This window comes from Esox lucius, chromosome 11, assembly GCF_011004845.1.
Source record: "Esox lucius isolate fEsoLuc1 chromosome 11, fEsoLuc1.pri, whole genome shotgun sequence".
Taxonomy (NCBI): domain Eukaryota; kingdom Metazoa; phylum Chordata; class Actinopteri; order Esociformes; family Esocidae; genus Esox; species Esox lucius.
Genome location: NC_047579.1, coordinates 52,924,988 through 52,945,614, shown reverse-complemented (window position 1 = coordinate 52,945,614; position 20,627 = coordinate 52,924,988). Strand labels below are relative to the sequence as shown.

General features: G+C 42.6%; 1 protein-coding gene across 2 annotated transcripts in view; it reads right to left on the bottom strand.

Annotated features, from left to right (window-relative positions):
- Positions 1-19,748, bottom strand: part of cacng3b (calcium channel, voltage-dependent, gamma subunit 3b) — a 35,794-nt gene extending 16,046 nt beyond the window's left edge. The window contains exons 1-2 of one of the 2 annotated variants that reach the window (XM_029123348.2): positions 18,652-19,748; positions 17,669-18,249 (exon numbers count right to left, since the gene is read on the bottom strand). In XM_029123348.2, coding sequence (XP_028979181.1) covers positions 17,669-17,885 — 217 coding nt within the window. In that variant the 5' untranslated portion in view covers positions 17,886-18,249; positions 18,652-19,748. Of the gene's footprint in view, positions 1-17,668; positions 18,427-18,651 lie in introns of those variants that run through there. The other variant, XM_020050961.3, reaches the window with a different exon arrangement.
- Positions 19,749-20,627: the final 879 nt, after the last annotated feature.

The window sequence follows — 20,627 nt, the reverse complement described above, 5'->3', positions numbered from 1 at the left end:
ATGAAGAAGACATGCTTGTTATTAAAATCACAAAAGATTCCAGAATGAATTTAAATAGACAATTAGAAAGAAAACTGACAGGATTCTGCAACCATGGAAAGGAAAATACCTTTATTTTTATGGGAAATTACACATATGAACTAATTAGTCTCATAACTGTTTACTCATTCATTTGTGTCACTACTAACTCCTACTGAATTGTATTTTAAATCATATTAGAAAAATATACTTTGATTAATCTGGGATGCTAAGCCTGACAAGATAAACCATTCATATGTATGTATGAAATAGATTATTAAGTAAAATACAACCCAGTTGAAATGAAGCTGTGAAAACCTTGGTGGCCGATGTTTCTTATCAACATTTCAGCTGGTGATGTCAGCTCACAAAACAAGCCAAAATCTTCGTCTTATTTGGGAATTGGACCAAAAGACTCATCCCTAAACATAAACTGATGGAGTTCTCCAGTGTGTCCCTAAACTAATCCCATAAATGGCCTGTTTGCTTTTATTCAGGTTTCTACAGTCCAGTTAATTGACAATGAAATCTAGAAATGACTATCATTGTCTTTATTGTAACGGAAATGAGAAGATTGTGTTGTTTTTAAAGTGTATTGTAAATTGCATTGGTTGAGTAATTTCCCACAAAAAGTGGGAAGGTTTGTTCAACAGATTACAGACCGGTAACAGAAACACAGGATGGCCATGGAAGCTGGAGGCAGCACAGATCTGGCCTGTCAGCTGGGTATGAAGGGTCACAACTAGCAGGAAGAAAATAGAACTTCATGGACTGTATCTTGGCTTCATCTGACAAACAGGGTGACAGCTGGGCCATGATGATAGGAAAATAGCTGCAAAGAGATATTTGATGTACCGTTGGCATACTGAGAAGGAGCTGAAGACTGAGACGACTCAAGATGCAACGCTTCAAGGGTTTAGTCTCAGCCAACCACAGTTTAAAATATGCGTCTGAGAATCATCTCAACTCTGCAGATTTCGCTGCGAGGATACTAAATCTTCAGATCATTTGTTTTGATGGCACACTAAGGTTGCCTGCTTTTGATCTCAGGTTTGGGATTGGCTACACCTACACAACACTAACCATAGAAACAGCAGCACTGTGGAATTCTGGGTAATCAATTGGTGATAAACAGAACCTCAGCAGAAACATCTTTACCTTAACATCTTTTGATTCTGTTCTATTAGATAGATTCATGTTTTATGTTAAACATCATAATAGTTTTGATAGGTAGGTATAAGGAATGAAGAGGCTGTGATAGGCGGGAGGGACTAAGGGGATGTGGGGGAGGGTATTAGAGATAGGTGGGAGGGACTAAGGGGATGTGGGGGAGGGTATAAGAGACAGGTGGGAGGGACTAAGGGGATGTGGGGGAGGGTCTTAGAGATACTAATGGGAGCTAAGGGGAGCAGGGGGGTTACAATGTGAGTGTAGTGACGAGTGGGTGATGTTTGCTGAGAGTTCGCATGAAGGTCACATACATACAAATCAAATATATTCTTAGGCTGAAGGGGACACCGAAAATAGCGAATACCAATTTCCTTGAAGATGCCATTCAACACGCAAAACACGGAAAAAACCCAGACACGCATACACGCACAAACAAACGCATGTTGTCTTTACTGAGTTGCTTTTGTTGCTTCTCTTCTCTTGTTTATTTTGTTTTCCCTAGTTCTATTGTTGTTTTCCAGTGTTCCTGTCTTTGATTTTCCCTTTGTTTGTTGTCTGCCACATGGGACTGCGGTTTATTGGTTGTGGCAGTTTTGTGGCATAGTTGTGGCAGTTTTTGCAGTATTGTTCTGGTGTTGTGGCAGTGTAGACTCTACAGTACCTCACTATGTATTAATACACTGCAGTCTACAGTACCTCACTATGTATTAATACACTGTAGTCTACAGTACCTCACTGTATTAATACACTGCAGTCTGCAGTACCTCACTGTGTATTAATACACTGTAGTCTACAGTACCTCGCTGTATTAATACACTGCAGTCAACAGTACCTCACTATGTATTAATACACTGCACTCTACACTACATCACTATGTATTAAAACTCTGCAGTCTACAGTACCTCACTATGTATTAATACATTGCAGTCTACAGTACCTCACTGTATTAATACACTGCAGTCTACAGCACCTCATTATGTATTAATACACTGCAGTCAAAAGTACCTCACTCTATTAATACACTGCAGTCTGCAGTACCTCACTATGTTTTAATACATTGCAACTATAGTACCTCACTATGTATTCGTACACTGAAGTCTGCAATACCTCACTACGTATTTATACACTGCAGTCTGCAGAACCTCACTATGTATTAGAACACTGCAGTCTGCAGTACCTCACTATGTTTTAATACACTGTAGTCTATAGTACCTCACTATGTATTAGTACACTTCAGTCTGCAGTACCTCACTATGTATTAATACACTGCAGTCTGTAGTACCTTACTATGTATTAATACACTGCTGTCTGCAGTACCTCACTATGTATTAATACACTGTAGTCTACAGTACCTCACTGTATTAATACACTGTAGTCTACAGTACCTCACTGTATTAATACACTGAAGTCAACAGTACCTCACTATGTATTAATACACTGCACTCTACACTACATCACTATGTGTTAATACTCTGCAGTCTACAGTACCTCACTATGTATTAATACATTGCAGTCTACAGTACCTCACTATGTATTCATACACTGCAGTCTGCAGAACCTCACTATGTATTAAAACACTGCAAGCTACAGCACCTCATTATGTATTAATACATTGCAGTCAAAAGTACCTCACTGTATTAAACATAGTGAGGTACTGCAGACCTCACTACTATGTATTCGTACACTGAAGTCTACAGTACCTCACTGTGTATTAGAACACTGCTGTCTGCAGTAACTCACTATGTTTTAATACATTGCAAACTATAGTACCTCACTATGTATTCATACACTGAAGTCTGCAGTACCTCACTATGTATTTATACACTGCAGAACCTTACTATGTATTAGAAGATTGCAGTCTGCAGTACCTCACTATGTTTTAATACACTGCAGTCTATAGTACCTCACTATGTATTCATACACTGAAGTCTGCAGTACCTCACTATGTATTTATACACTGCAGTCTGCAGAACCTCACTATGTATTAGGAGATTGCAGTCTGCAGTACCTCACTATGTATTAATACACTGCAGTCTATAGTACCCCACTATGTATTCGTACACTGAAGTCTGCAGTACCTCACTATGTATTAATATATTGCAGTCTGCAGTACCTAACTATGTATTCATACACTGCAGTCTGCAGAACCTCACTATGTATTAAAACACTGCAGTCTACAGTACCTCACTATGTTTAATACATTGCAATCTATAGTACCTCACTATGTATTTGTACACTGAAGTCTGCAGTACCTCATTATGTATTAGAACACTGCAGTCTGCAGTACCTCACTATATTTTAATACACTGCAGTCAAAAGTACCTCACTATGTATTAGAACACTGAAGTCTGCAGTACCTCACTATGTATTTGAAGATTGCAGTCTGCAGTTCCTCACTATGTTTTAATACACTGCAGTCTATAGTACCTCACTATGTATCGTACACTGAAGTCTGCAGTACCTCACTATGTATTAATATATTGCAGTCTGCAGTACCTCACTATGTATTCATACACTGCAGTCTGCAGAACCTCACTATGTATTAAAACACTGCAGTCTACAGCACCTCATTATGTATTAATACATTGCAGTCAAAAGTACCTCACTGTATTAAACATAGTGAGGTACTGCAGACCTCACTACTATGTATTCGTACACTGAAGTCTACAGTACCTCACTATGTATTAGAACACTGCAGTCTTCAGTACCTCACAATGTTTTAATACTCTGCAGTCTACAGTACCTCACTATGTATTAATACACTGCAGTCTACAGTACCTCACTATGCATAAATACACTGCAGTCTACAGTACCTCAATATGTATTAACACAATGCAGTCAAAAGTACCTCACTATGTATTAATACACTGCAGTCTACAGTACCTCACAATGTTTTAATACACTGCAGTCTACAGTACCTCACTATGTATTAATAAAATGCAGTCAAAAGTACCTCACTATGTATTAGAACACTGAAGTCTGCAGTACCTCACTATGTATTTATACACTGCAGTCTACAGTACCTCGCTATGTATTAGTACACTGCAGTCTACAGTACCTCACTATGTATTAGTACACTTCAGTCTGCAGTACCTCACTATGTATTAGTACACTTCAGTCTGCAGTACCTTACTTTGTATTAATACACTACAGTCTGCAGTACCTCGCTATGTATTAGAACGCTACAGTATATAGTACCTCACTGTGTATTAGTACAATGCAGTCTGCAGTACCTCACTGTATTAATACACTGCAGTCTACAGTACTTCACTATGTATAAGAACGCTGCAGTCTATAGTACCTCACTATGTATTAGTACACTACTGTCCACAGTACCTCATTATGTATTAATACACTGGAGTCCACAGTACCTCCTTATGTATTAGTACACTACAGTCTACAGTACCTCACTATGTATTAGTATGCTGCAGTCTAGAGTACTTCACTATGTATTAGTATGCTGCAGTCTACAGTACCTCACTGTGTATTAGTACAATAAAGTCTACTGCCTTTTGTGAAATCGGGAAACTCACATTCCTTTGGTCACAAATTAGTGATCTAATCTCTGATTTTCTGCATAGATATTCTTCTGCCTCTCAATATTCCTCTCTCCCTTCTTCTCTCTCTTCCTGCTTCTTTCCCTCTCCCCTCTCCCTCCCAACCACACATTGTGGACCGGGTCGTTCATGGTCTCCAACATTGGCATCAATAGTTCCCACTTGTTGCAACTAAAGCATTAAGTTTCGGTTGGCATTAGATTGCATGATCCACAAGTACACCACCTTCCTCAGGACATTCTGGGCAAGGGTTGGGGATTAACTGGTTCACCATCGACCGCTCCTCAGCTGCTGTCCAAGCCTCTAGTTCGGTCAATTCATCCTCTGTGTATTTTGGTTCGAACAAGTAAGGCTCTATCCCCGAAAAATGTATTCTTCCTGGTAGCAAGGTAGCTAGTTGATTTTAGCTGACATTAAGATATATATGTATTATCCTTTCTCTCCTAGGTGAATATCTATGACGAAATAAGAAACATACTTTCTAGCTAGCGAATGCTAACCTTGTTTACTGTGACATATACACCTCCTCTGCTTGAAAGAACCCGTGGATTTATACGGAATACAACATTGTCGGGTTCTTTGAGGTAAACAACACCAATTGTCTTAGTTTGGAGTGTTTTAGTGTAGTTTTCCATTTGCAATGAAGCTTTTGTAAAGCGGGACGCACCATATCCGTTCATGAATTTAGACGAGTCATATTTGCTTTGAAAAATTACTCTATGTGCCTTCAGGAACAACTCAGGGTAAGTGGACATTTACCCAAATATGAATCTTGCATGAACTATCCCTTTAAGGAATTTAAAGCTGCGTTTCAGGGCTCTTATTGACTTTGACGGCTTGTTTCAATGTTGTCATGACTGACTATTAACCCTTTTTTCATTGCCGTTACATAGTACTATCAAGCCTTGTTTCAATGTTGTTCTGACTCTCTGTTAAGCCTTGTTTCAATGCTGTTATAAAATGTAAAACAACACACATTACATTTTAATTTAAAAAAAATGCATTGTTAGAAACAAGTTTTTCAGGTACAGTACCAACTACTCTGTCCTACAGAAGCCTGTGCTGTGATTTCATATTGCCTTTGGGCGAGAGCTGCACCAATGAAATACTAGGGACTCAACTCATGACTTTTGCATTAAAGTGTTTATGGTTCAGTTTTGGAATTGAACCACAAGGCCTTTGTGGACATGTTCTTTCACTCAATTGTGTTCTTTCTAGAGCGTTTAGCAAGTTCTTTTAGCGTACTTGGTATGTCTGGAAAACAAAGCAGGCATAAGAACCTAATTGTCAGGTACTTTGTTCTCAGTACTCATTCTGACTATGACCAAATATCTTCATGAGTTGCTCTCATCGCCAATCATTACTGATATTGTGAACGTCAGATGTAGCTTTTTTTATGTGCATTATAATTTTCATGGCAGAGGTGTAGATTTTGTAGACGCGTTGATGACTGTACCTAATATATGAGAGCAAGGTAGCTAGCTGACGTCATTGTCAGGTAACTTATTTTTTGCTGTTACATTTAGCTGACATTAGGTTTAATTTCTGTAGTGTTAGGCCACCTCTGTTTACTAACATTTGCTAAAAGTTGCTAACAAAGTTAATTCAGACATTGGTTGTCTCAGACCGAGAGGGACATTAATAAAAGCCTAATTTGCTGGCAAGGGCAAAATGAGAAGCTCTTCACTGGGAAGGAAAACACTGCCAAGTCTGCTTGATCTTGGGGTAATTACATCAACAAAAGTGTGTTTCAAATGTAATGGTTTTTAAGCGCTCTGTATTGTCACATGGGTGTCCTTAGAAGATCACACTTACCAGAATGGGAGAACGCAGACCTCTGGCTAAACCCATGCTCCTGCCATTATTTAGAATTGCCCTGCATGTTAATAGCGCAAAAGATTGTACTTGCTGTACATTTTAATTGCTTTTGAGGAATAACTGATTGCTTTAAAGGTGTGACATTAAATAATTGGTATAGATTTCTTTATGTAGTTTTGCTGATAATAGAAATATATCTGAATGGATATTGACATTTTATAAAAAAAATTAAAATGCTAAAAAAGACTTGTTCGAGGCATGACTTCTGCCTGTGTTTCTATTTGGAAGATGGCGTTGTCACGCCTATGATGTCACAAAGCACTATATCACAATGCCATGCTGTCTCTGCATTCACTCTATGTTCACCAACCACACACAGAGACACACTTATATACACACATGCATGTGCACACACAAGAAACACACATCCCCAGACACACACACACAGAGACACACTTATAAACACACTTATATACACACATGTATGCGTACACACAAGAAACACACATCCCCAGACACAGACACACACACACACACACACAGAAACACACACACTCACACAGCAGCATCCATCAGGAGTTATTTGCCTCACAAAGGTCAGAGTGGCCTGGGGACTGGAGCAACTACACCCAACGCAATGACTTATGGGCCACAGTGGGGGAGGGGGGGCATGGGTGAGGGGGGGCATGGGTGAGTCACTCTCATTGTATACTTCATCTTGATAGGACTACTGGTTGTCTCAAACACCAATACGAATGTGCACACGCTCACACACACACGCACACGAATGCAAGCACGCACACACAGACACACCCACCCACACGCACACACACAATAATCATTGGGTTCTATTGGAACAGTCAACTGTCTAATTGTTGGGTTCTATTGGAAGAGTCAACTGTCTAATCATTGGGTTCTATTGGAACAGTCAACTGTCTATTTGTTGGGTTCTATTGGAACAGTCAACTGTCTAATCATTGGGTTCTATTGGCACAATCAACAATCTAATTGTTGTGTTCTATTAGAATAGTCAACAATCTAATTGTTGTGTTCTATTAGAATAGTCAACAGTCTAATTGTTGGGTTCTATTGGAACAGTCAACTGTCTAATTTTGGGGTTCTATTGGAATAGTCAACAGTGTACTTGTTGGGTTCTATTGGAACTGTCAACAATCTAATCGTTGGGTTCTATTGGAACTGTCAACAATCTAATCGTTGGATTCTATTGGAATAGTCAACTGTCTAATTGTTGGGTTTTATTGGAACAGTCAACTGTCTAATCATTGGGTTCTATTGGAATAGTCAAAATTCTAAATGCTGGGTTCTATTGGAACAGTCAACTGTCTAATCATTGGGTTCTATTGGAACAGTCAACTGTCTAATTGTTGGGTTCTATTGGAACAGTCAACTGTCTAATCATTGTGTTCTATTGGAACAGTCAACAATCTAATCATTGGGTTCTAATGAAATAGTCAACAGTCTAATCATTGGGTACTATTAGAACAGTCAACTGTTTCTTGCCAGGTATATTGGAACAGTCAACTGTCTAATCGTTGGGTTCTATTGGAACAGTCAACTGTTTCTTGCCAGGTATATTGGAACAGTCAACTGTCTAATCGTTGGGTTCTATTGGAACAGTCAACAATCTAATCGTTGGGTTCTATTGGAATCGTCAACAGTCTAATCGTTGGGTTCTATTGAAATAGTCAACAGTCTAATCGTTGGGTACTATTAGAACAGTCCACTGTCTAATTGCCAGGTATATTGGAACAGTCAACTGTCTAATCCTTAGGTTTTATTGGAACCGACAAACAGTTGGGTTGTTGGGTTCTGTTGAAACAGATAAACAGTCACTTGTCTAGCTTTTGTGTTCTACTGAAACAGAGACATTGAAGTGTTTAATCTTTGAGTTCAACAGATACTAAGACAGTAATGTGTGTAAACGCTGAGTTCTACTGACAGACAGTAGTGTGTGTAATTGTTGGGTTCCAATGAAAGTCAGTCGTGTGTGTAATCGTTGGGTTCTAATGAAAGACAGTAGTATGTGAAATCATTAGGTTCTAATGAAAGTCAGTAGTGTGTGTAATCGTTGGGTTCTAATGAAAGAATGTAGTGTGTGTAATCGTTGGATTCTAATGAAAGTCAGTAGTGTGTAATCGTTGGGTTTTAATGAAAGACAGTAGTGTGTAATTGTTGGGTTCTAATGAAAATCAGTAGTGTGTGTAATCGTTGGGTTCTAATGAAAGTCAGTAGTGTGTGTAATCGTTGGGTTCTAATGAAAGACAGTAGTGTGTAATCGCTGGGTTCTAATGAAAGTCAGTAGAGTGTGTAATCGTTGGGTTCTAATGAAAGACAGTAGTGTGTGTAATCGTTGGATTCTAATGAAAGTCAGTAGTGTGTAATCGTTGGGTTTTAATGAAAGACAGTAGTGTGTAATTGTTGGGTTCTAATGAAAATCAGTAGTGTGTGTAATCGTTGGGTTCTAATGAAAGTCAGTAGTGTGTGTAATCGTTGGGTTCTAATGAAAGACAGTAGTGTGTAATCGCTGGGTTCTAATGAAAGTCAGTAGAGTGTGTAATCGTTGGGTTCTAATGAAAGTCAGTAGAGTGTGTAATCGTTGGGTTCTAATGAAAGTCAGTAGTGTGTGTAATCATTGTGGTAAAGGCGTAACTAGCTGACTGAACTAAAGGACTAATGTAGAAGGACCAATGCTAAAAACATGTTAATTATTCAAATTCCTGCTGCTGCACTAGAAACAACCACTTCTGTTCTGTTTACCAGCTCGTTCTATCTCCCTGTCTCTCTCCCTGTCTCCCTCCCTGTCTCTCTCCCTGTCTCTCTCCCTGTCTCTCTCCCTGTCTCTCTCCCTCTCTCCCTCTCTCTCTCCCTCTCTCTCTCTCTCTCTCTGTCCCTGCCTCTCTCCCTGTCTCCCTCCCTGTCTCTCTCCCTGTCTCCCTCCCTGTCTCTCTCCCTGTCTCTCTCCCTGTCTCTCTCCCTCTCTCCCTCTCTCTCTCCGTCTCTCTCCCTGTCTCTCTCTCTCTCTCTGTCTCTCTCTCTCTCTGTCCCTGTCTCTCTCCCTGTCTCTCTCCCTGTCTCTCTCCCTGTCTCTCTCTCTGTCTCTCTCTCTGTCTCTCTCCCTGTCTCTCTCCCTGTCTCTCTCTCTCTTTCTCTCTCTCTCTGTCCCTGCCTCTCCCTCACTGTCTCTAACTCTAATCCCAAAACACACAAACTAACCTTAACGCCAAAACACACACACACTAATCCCAACACACACACACAAACCTCAAAACACACAAACACACATCTTCCTATGGTAACTTTCCTAAAATAAAATGTTTCCTTGTTGGCAAAATGTCCCCCCCACAAGGTCAAATTTTCCTTTATTAACAATCATTTAGGTAATTTTTGGTCCTTACAAATAAAGTGGACACACAAATACATACACTGCAATTTCTTATTCTCCTTGTTCAGTCATGTATTCTACAAATGTCCTCCCCCCCCTAGAAGAAAAAACAAAACACAGAAGGGAGGAGTGGAGGAGGCAGAGGGGAAGAGGGAGAGAGTGGAGGAGGGGAAGAGGGAGTGGGAGTAGAGGACGAGGAGGAAAAAAAGACGAGGCAAGAAGATGTGGAGGAGAGGAGGAGAGGAGGAGAGGAGGGGAGCGGAGGAGAGGAGGGTTGGAAAAGCACAGCAAATTGGACCGCTTGTTTCTTCTGAGCGCTTCTGACAGCTTAGAGTGCTGCATTCCTCCTCGCTCTCCCTCTCTCTCCCTCTCGCTCCCTCTGTCCCTCCCTTCCTCCCTCTTTCTCTCCATCGCTATCGCTCCCATTATCTCTCTACCTCCATATCTCTAATCTCAACGTCTTTCCTGCAAGGTAACGCAAAAGAAAGAGATAGTGTTGGAATGAGAGAAAGAGGGAGATAGAGAGGGGCAGACAAGGAGAGATAGAGAAGTAAAGAGTGATGGAGAGGGAGGGAGTCCTGTCCTCCATCTAACCCTTTTCTTTATACTTTCTGTCAACCTCACTCTTCTTTCTACCTTAATTTCTCCTCCTTTCCATCCCTCCCTCCCTCCCTCCCTCCCTCCATCCCTCCTTCCATTCTGTCCCTCTCTCACTCCCTCTCTATCACTCCTTTTCACTCCCCGTTCTCTCCTTGACCCTCCCCCATCTCTACATAATAGATGGATATCTGGTTAATAACTTTTACTCAGCACTGGATGATATTGAATATAAATTGTGTGATTTCAACAAATGATTTGGTCCTTGGACCTGTCACTGGGGAAATATAACCAAGGCACCAGAACAAACGGGGCTTTGAGTAAATGTGAACATAATTTCAGATGAAGGGACAGCAGAGTATCAGTTCCTTGTAATTTTACTGGTCTGGACTGTGGGTTGGCATATCCTACTGAATAAATACCTATAAAATATACAGTGGTTCTCAAAAGTATGTACCCTCCCCTCAGACATTGATACCTCATGATTCCAGAAGCCACTCTGCTGACCATTCCGCCCCCATGAGCCCCTCCTCACCCTTGATTGTCCGTGTCCTTGTCCATCTGGTCATGCTTCTGACCTGGATACTATATTTTTATAGACTCTGGACACAACCCACATGCATTAATTAATTATTACAATTTGTACTCTTATAATGTTCACCGAGCTAGACTGGTCACCCCTCCAGCCTGGTTCCTCTCTAGGTTTCTTCCTAAATTTCGCCCCCTCTTAGGGAGTTTTTCCTAGCCACTGTGCTTCAACACTGTTGTCGCTTGCTCCTTGGGGTTTCAGGCTGGGTGTTTTGTAAAAGCCCTTTGCTTTATGAAATAATTTTATTGATTGATTGATGTGGAATATGTAACAAATAAGGTACGAGGGCATGTGGTTTAAGGCCATTATATCATGGCTATGAGTTGCTTAGTCAGGGCTAATTGCAGAGTTATTACTAAAATATCACAAACCCCCAAAATGCCTTATTGCTCTTATGAACCAGTTGATGATTCCATTAGAGCAGTATGTGATGTCATACCCGTGGCATACAGTCTAATATACCACGGCTATCAGCCAATCAGCATTCTTGATTGAATCCACCCGGTTCATAAGAGACTGCCTCCCACAAGAATGACATCACAACATCATGTGACATACTGCTCAAATTACACGGCTAACCAGTTTATAATGCCCCAATATACCATGGCAAAGTGCTGTGTTCGTTGTGTCTAAGAACAGCTCTTTACCATGGTATACTGGTCATATATCTCAACCACTCATGCCTTACTGCTTCAGTTGTCTTTGGCTTCAGTCTTAACCAAAGTGGCATGCAGAAGGATTGTCTCTGAATCAAAGTGGATGCAGAAGGATTGTCTCTGAATCAAAGTGGATGCAGAAGGATTGTCTCTGAATCAAAGTGGATGCAGAAGGATTGTCTCTGAATCAAAGTGGATGCAGAAGGATTGTCTCTGAATCAAAGTGGATGCAGAAGGATTGTCTCTGAATCAAAGTGGATGCAGAAGGATTGTCTCTGAATCAAAGTGGATGCAGAAGGATTGTCTCTGAATCAAAGTGGATGCAGAAGGATTGTCTCTGAATCAAAGTGGATGCAGAAGGATTGTCTCTGAATCAAAGTGGATGCAGAAGGATTGTCTCTGAATCAAAGTGGATGCAGAAGGATTGTCTCTGAATCAAAGTGGATGCAGAAGGATTGTCTCTGAATCAAAGTGGATGCAGAAGGATTGTCTCTGAATCAAAGTGGATGCAGAAGGATTGTCTCTGAATCAAAGTGGATGCAGAAGGATTGTCTCTGAATCAAAGTGGATGCAGAAGGATTGTCTCTGAATCAAAGTGGATGCAGAAGGATTGTCTCTGAATCAAAGTGGATGCAGAAGGATTGTCTCTGAATCAAAGTGGATGCAGGCAAAAGTGGGTCCCACCCAATAGTAGACAGGCTGAGTCGTTTTGTAAAAGCAATTTGAGACAACTCCTGATGTAAAAAGGGCTTTATAAAATAAACTTGATTGATTGCGATAGGTGTACGTAATAAAGTGTGCACTGAACTGTAGTATCTATTGTATATCTTCAATGTACCCAATATAAATATACCTATTTCTTCAATACTCCCAAAAATGAAAATATCTATATCTTCAACATACCCAATATGAATACACCTATATCTTTAATATATCCCAAATATATATACCTATATCTTCTATATACCCCAAATAGATATACCTATATCTTCTATATACCCCAAATAGATATACCTATATCTTCAATATACCCAATATAAATATACCTTTATCAATATACACTACTGTTCAAATGTTTGGGGTCAAGTTTCTGTCCATTAAAATAACCTTGGCCTTGTTTGTGCTGTTCTGTGAAGGGAGTAGGACACAACTTTGTACAAGACCTCTGTTCCTCCCTCTGTCTCCCTCTGTCTCCCTCTGTCTCTCTCTGTCTCCCTCTGTCTCTCTCTGTCTCTCTCTGTCTCCCTCTGTCTCTCTCTGTCTCCCTCTGTCTCTCTCTGTCTCCCTCTGTCTCTCTCTGTCTCTCTCTGTCTCCCTCTGTCTCTCTCTGTCTCTCTCTGTCTCCCTCTGTCTCTCTCTGTCTCCCTCTGTTTCCCTCTGTCTCTCCATCTGTTAACCCCTCTGTCATTCCTCTGTCTGTCCCTCATATTCAGGGGAGGGAGGGGGGTGTAGGGAGGCAGAGTGTTGGGGGTTGGGGGAGATAGGGTGCAGATGAGGAGTGAGGTGGTAACTTCCAGAGAGACTCTGTGATTGCCCAAAGAGAAACGGTCCTTCTCATTCCAAGACATTTTCTGTTGCAAATTGTTTTGCTTTGATGCACTAATCAATACAGCCCTGGTTCCATAGACCATGCCTAAAACCCCTATAGAAAAAGATATGTGTGTGTGTGTGTGTGTTTGTGGTACCTGTTTTACTGGACCATGTACAGGACCATGGCATTTTGGTTATCGCTAGGAAAAAGGCGATTTCAGACTATTTCAACAGGCTAATTTAGGGTTACGCATTAGAGTTAGGGTTAGGTTTAGGGTTAGGTTTGGGGTTAGGTTTAGGGTTATCTAAGTTTAGGCATATATTTTCACAGACAGATAGATGTAGCCCTGGATCACAGACGCACACACGCACTCGAATCAAACACTCTCTCTCTCACACACACAGAGCTGGATCACAGACACAAACCCATTGGTTTTTCTATTAAAGTGAGGACTGGGCATTCAGTACCTATAACATTATTTTCTCTAACCCTAAACCCTAACCCTAAACCCTTACCCTAACCCTAACCCTAAACCCTTAACCCTAATTCAAAGCCTAACCCCAACACTAAATCTACCCTTATCCCTAAACTTAACCCAAGTCAGACTGTAATTTAGCATGATTTTCCTTATTTTACTATTATAATGAGGTACGAGAGTAAATGATAGTTCACAAAGATAGTTCTCTTTGTGGAGGAGTTAAGAGGTGGGGGAGTTAAGACGTCGGGGATTAAAGACGTGGAGGAGTTAAGAGGTGGGGGAGTTAAGACGTGGGTGAGTTAAGATGTCGGGGAGTTAAGACATGTGGGAGTTAAGATGTAGGGGTGTTAAGATACAATGGGGGAGAACAAGTATTTGATACACTGCCGATTATGCAGGTTTTCCTACTTACAAAGCATGTAGAAGTCTGTAATTTTTATCATAGGTACTCTTCAACTGTGAGTGACGGAATCTAAAAAAACATAGTATGATTTTTTTATAATTAATTAGCATTTTATTGCGTGACATAAGTATTTGATACATCAGAAAACGTAATATTTGGTACATAAACCTTTGCTTGCAATTACAGAGATCATACGTAAGAGATCACACTGCAGCAGGGATTTTGGCCCACTCCTCCATACAGACCTTCTCCAGATCCTTCAGGTTTCGGGGCTGTCGCTGGGCAATACGAACTTTCAGCTCCCTCCAAAGATTTTTTATTGGGTTCAGGTCTGGAGACTGGCTAGGACCTTGAGATGCTTCTTACGGAGCCACTCCTTAGTTGCCCTGGCTGGGTGTTTTGGGTTGTTGTCATGCTGGAAGACCCAGCCACGACCCATCTTCAATGCTCTTACTGAGGGAAGGAGGTTGTTGGCCAAGATCTCTCAATACATGGCCCCATCCATCCTCCCCTCAATACGGTGTAGTCATCCTGTCCCCTTTGCAGAAAAGCATCCCCAAAGAATGATGTTTCCACCTCCATGCTTTACGGTTGGGATGGTGTTCTTGGGGTTGTACTCATCCTTCTTCTTCCTCCAAACACGGCGAGTGGAGTTTAGACCATAAAGCTCTATTTTTGTCTAATCAGACCACATGACCTTCTCCCATTCCTCCTCTGGATCATCCAGATGGTCAATGGCAAACTTCAGACGGCCCTGGAAATGCGCTGACTTGAGCAGGGGGACCTTGCGTGCGCTACAGGATTTTAATCCATGACGGCGTAGTGTGCTACTAATGGTTTTCTTTGAGACTGTGGTCCAAGCTCTCTTCAGGTCATTGACCAGGTCCTGCCGTGTAGTTCTGGGCTGATCCCTCACCTTCCTCATGATCGTTGATGACCCACGAGGTGAAATCTTGCATGGAGCCCCAGACCGAGCGAGATTGACCGTCATCTTGAACTTCTTCCATTTTCTAATAATTGCGCCAACAGTTGTTGCCTTCTCACCAAGCTGCTTGCCTTTTGCCCTGTAGCCCATCCCAGCCTTGTGCAGGTCTACAATTTTATCCCTGATGTACTTACACAGCTCTCTGGTCTTGGCCATTGTGGAGAGGTTGGAGTCTGTTTGATTGAGTGTGTGGACATGTGTCTTTTATACAGGTAACAAGTTCGAACAGGTGCAGTTAATACAGATTATGAATGGAGAACAGGAGGGCTTCTTAAAGAAAAACTAACAGGCCTGAATTCTGAGAGCCAGAATTCTTACTGGTTGGTAGGTGATCAAATATTTATGTCATGCAATAAAATGCAAATTAATTATTTGAAAATCATGCAATGAGATTTTCTGGATTTTTGTTTTAGATTCCGTCTCTCACAGTTGAAGTGTACCTATGATAAAAATTACAGACCTCTACATGCTTTGTAAGTAGGAAAACCTGCAAAATCGGCAGTGTATCAAATACTTGTTCTCCCCACTGTATGGGGGAATTAAGACGTGGGGGAGATAAGATGTGGGGGAGTTAAGATGTGGAGGAGTTAAGATGTAGAGGAGTTAAGATGTGGAGGAGTTAAGATGTAGAGGAGTTAAGATGTAGAGGAGTTAAGATGTGGGGGAGTTAAGATGTGGGGGAGTTAAGATGTGGGGGAGTTAAGATGTGGGGGAGTTAAGATGTCGGGAGTTAAGATGTGGATGAGTTAAGATGTGGAGGAGATAAGATTTTGGAGGAGTTAAGATGTGGAGGAGTTAAGATGTGGAGGAGATAAGGTTTTGGAGGAGTTAAGATGTGGAGGTAAGATATGAAGTGAAGATATGGAGTAAATGGGGACTGACTTACTGGATAACTGACTGACTGTCCTGGATTACTGACTGATTGACAGGATGACTGACTGGCTGAGTAACTTACTGACATGATGACTAACTTGATGACTGACACACTGCCTGAATGATTAACTGGATGACTGACTGGATTACTGACTGGCTGATTTGCTGGCGGACCGAATTACTGACAGATTGGCTTACTGACTGATAAGGTTACTGACTGACTGACTGGATGATTTACTGGATTACTCACTGACTGTTTGGCTGACTGGCTGAATGATTGACTGACTGATTGTACTCATTAGTATGTGTGTCTGTGTGTCTGTTTGTCTGTATGTCTGCTTGTCTGTATGTCTGCTTGTCTGTGTGTCTGTTTATCTGTATGTCTGTTTATCTGTGTGTCTGTTTGTCTGTATGTCTGTTTATCTGTGTGTGTTTGTGTCTGTTTGTCTGTTTATCTGTGTGTCTGTGTGTCTGTGTGTCTGTGGGTCTGTGTGGATCTATGTGTGCTACTGCATCCAGTCAGCAGAGGTGTTTACATGTCAATCATTCTCCTCAGCCTATCACATCCGTCCCCTTAGATCAGACATCCCCTCTCTGGGTGGCTGGAGGGAAGGAGATGGGTCGTCATGGAGACAGCTGTAGATGACTGTGTAATAGGCTGGATTAACTACCCTCATGTGACAGAACCCCCTCATGTAGAAACAGCAGAACCACAGAACAGCAGCACCGCAGAAACACAGAACAGCAGAAACACAGAACAGCAAAACCACAGAACAGCAGAAACAGAGAACAGAAGAACCAGAGAACAGCAGAACCACAGAACAGAAGAACCAGAGAACCACAGAACAGCAAAAGCAGAGAACAGTTGATCCACAGAAACACAGAACAGCAGAACCACAGGACAGAAGAACCAGAGAACCACAGAACAGCAAAAGCATAGAACAGCAGAACCACAGAAATACAGAACAGTAGAACCAATGAACCCACAGAAAGGAGAGGAGAGAAGAGAGAAGATGACAGGAGAGAAGAGACGAGGAGAGACCTGAGGAGAGGAAAAGAGAAGATGATAGAAGAGGACAGAAGATAAGAGGAGAGAAGAGGGGAGAAGGTGAGAAGATCCACTCTGGTCTTCAGGGTTCTGATGGGAGTTACTCTACCCCTCTCCACTACAGCCAACCCAGCTGATTAAAGTAATTGCGTAATTAACTCATCTTCATGAGTTAATTATTGAAGTCAGGTGTGTTGACTGTAGCTCAGGTGGAACCCTGAGGACTGAACCACCCCCTCCCTGCCTAGATCTATAGCTCATAGAACAGACATCATCTCCTTCAAGTTTCTGACCTCCTAGTATAGAGCCAAAACTCATAGAACAGTCTAATACAGGATCCTGCCTTCCCCGTGTCTATCTCTGTAAGACAGGCCTGTCACCATCTTATAGTGTGTGTGTGATCAGTATGCTGACACAAGATCTCCCAGTGTTGACTCCACATTCACATCATGTACACACAAACACACACGCACACACACTCACACTCTTTGAGACCACAAAACCCACAATTCACCCCGCCCCTCACCCCTGCAGCCTCTTACCCTCCAGACAGCAGGTTCTCCACAGACCAGAATGCGTCATCACCTCCTCGTTCTTGCGGCTGGTGTCGTTGTCGTTGTTGCTCTTGATTTTGCACGTCCCCCGCGAGTACAGCCAGTAGTCCGTTCCCACGGCGATGGTCATGAGGCTGAAGGCGGCGAAAGCCCCGACCGTGGTCACCAGCATCTGAATGCCCCGATCACACATCAGCATCTTCATCGAGGTTCCAGGGTCTTCTCACGTCTCCAGACTCACAAGGAAACAGCTGCTGTCACTCAAACGTTGCCGGGGGGGGGGCAAGTTATGGGGGGGGGGGCGAGAGACGAGAAGAGGGAGAGAGTAGGCTTGCGGCTTCACCGATCAAACCGTTTTAACGACCACCGGTCGGCGACTCCACCACGAGCAGGCGGCAGCGGTGACGCCACATAGCTTTCTCTTCTTCTTCTGATCTCCCGTGGAAATCCAGGGCTGGGCTGCCGTCAGCCAACCCAAGCGCCTCGGTACCTTCCGTCGCCTCGCTTCTCCGCCCGGACCAAGCACCCGTTAACGTCCACGGCAGCAGAATGACTCCATCTTTGTCAGACTGAAAACAACCAAAACAACAATGGTGTCTTAGAATTCTGAAGGATTTTGAAGGAGCACAAGGAAAACAGGAGAAAATAAGGACTGGCATTTTTAGTACAATATGAATAATATTACTCTCTGTTGCTATGTCACACACACATACACGCACATGCACACACACACACCTACACACATACACACACACACACATTCACACACACACACACACACACACACACACACACACACACACACACACACACACATTCACACACACACACACACACACACATTCACACACACACACACACACACACACACACACACACACACACACACACACACATACACACACACATACACACACACACACATTCACACACACAAGCACAACCTTCTGAAAGCAGTAAATTCCACTTACCGATAGAATCCTTGACAGCTGTGGACTGAAGCTCTCCCCTCCGCCAAAGATTTCATTCACGTAAGCCGGCCAGACCGACAGGCAGGCAAACAGACTGGCAGACAGACAGGCAGGCAAACAGACTGGCAGACAGACAGGCAGGCAGACACACCGGCAAACCGACAGTCTGGAGAGAGTTCTTAGCTATTCCTCCTATCTGCTGCCGTGGGAGAAGCGTCCAACACACATCCAACCAACCTTCCTCTCTTGTTGTTGACTTGCTGACATTTTTCTTGGCTATGCCCTCCAGCCCAGAGCGAATACACTCCACACACACGCGCGCACACACACTCATACACACCTCGACACTCAGACACAGAGACGCAGCCCGCTACACACGAATGAGCTTTAGCCTACAACAGACAGCAAGGACGGCACCGGCACCACAAAACAGCAGCTCTCATCTCCCTCTCCGTCTCTCTCACTGACTTAACCTCCTCCCTCTCTTTCACTTGCTGGCGTTCTCTCTTTCTCTCGCTCACTCACTCACACGCGCACACCGAGTGGCACTGCTAATGAAATGTAACATGTCGTTTTCCAAACCCGTTTATTCTACCCTAAACCTCCAACCTCTCGTCCGGTCTGACGACTGGAGACCAACTGCTGTGCTCGGTAGACGGTAGTGCTTAATTCTTCTTATTTTTCATCACCGCTCCTCCGGTGAAGTGTGCCTGTTAAAGATGACAGCCCATGTCCACGCTACACATCCATCCGCTGACGAGTCTCGAACGCCGCCCACGGATCACTCGGCGGGGATTTTGCCGCGTTGCCGTGCTGTTGCCGCGCTGTTGCCGCGTTCTATTAGATGAGAGCTGTCGTCGCGGCGTTCTGCCTGGCTGCTGTCGGCCGTGCCGAATTCTCCCAGAATGCCTGCTCTGCACCCACAGCTCCCTACTGTGTGGCTCAGCCTAGGAGCTCAAACACAGTGTAATAATGTGTGCATGCATGTGTATTTTTGTGCGCGCGCGTGTATGTATGTGATACCATGTCTCTCTGTGTTGGTCTCTACAGAGGTTCTCAGTCGCTCATTTTCACAGAAGGAGACAGAGAGGAATTTAAATTGACGGAGAGAGAGAAAGACAGATAGTTAAACAGAGAAAAAGAGTGGTAGACACAGAAAAAAGAAAGAAGAAGAGAGATGGACAGAGGCGGAGAGAGATGGACAGACTGCCATAGAGACGGGTAGCTCCAGGAAAACCTGGCTCCCTGTAGAGGAAAGGCTGTGAAATCACTACATGGATGAGACAGAGCTTTTCCTGGCAAAGTGTTAGAACAATAAAACATTTGGAAAGAGTAATTTCTCCAACTTTGGCACCATCCTTCAATGTTTTACAGACCTCTCTAATGACAAAATGCTACCCATTATTTTGGGTGAGGATTGACACTGTGTGGTGTCAGCACAGCGTGCTTTTGTCTGACAATATGAAGAATGGTGTCTGACAGACCTGTTTTCTGACAAAGTGATTTATCATTATTATTGTTTTGTGGTTGTTGTGTTTTTCTCTTGGCTGTTCTCTGCTGTTCTAAGGATTTTCTTTATTGTTTTATTTTGCTTTGATGTGGTGCTATTGGGAATTAATTTATGTTTTTCCAAGTACACTTTGGCAAACATGTACATCGTTACATCATGCCAGTTAGGCATTTTGAGAAAGTGATATCTAGAGAGAAAAGAGACTGAGAGGTGAACAAATACAGAAAGAGTTGGACAGAAAGATAGAAAGAGACCCAACCACCTCTTAACCTCGTGTCACATGTATGACCACATAAGAAACATGTATTTCCCTCAGGTCAGACATACCCACAAAGAATTTGAAACCAAATCAAACCTGGATAAACTCTTAGATCTGTTAGGCAAAATACTGCAATGTCCAATCACAGCAGTATGTGTAACCAGCTGCTATGAGAAAGGGGCAAACAGTGGAGATCAAACATTATAA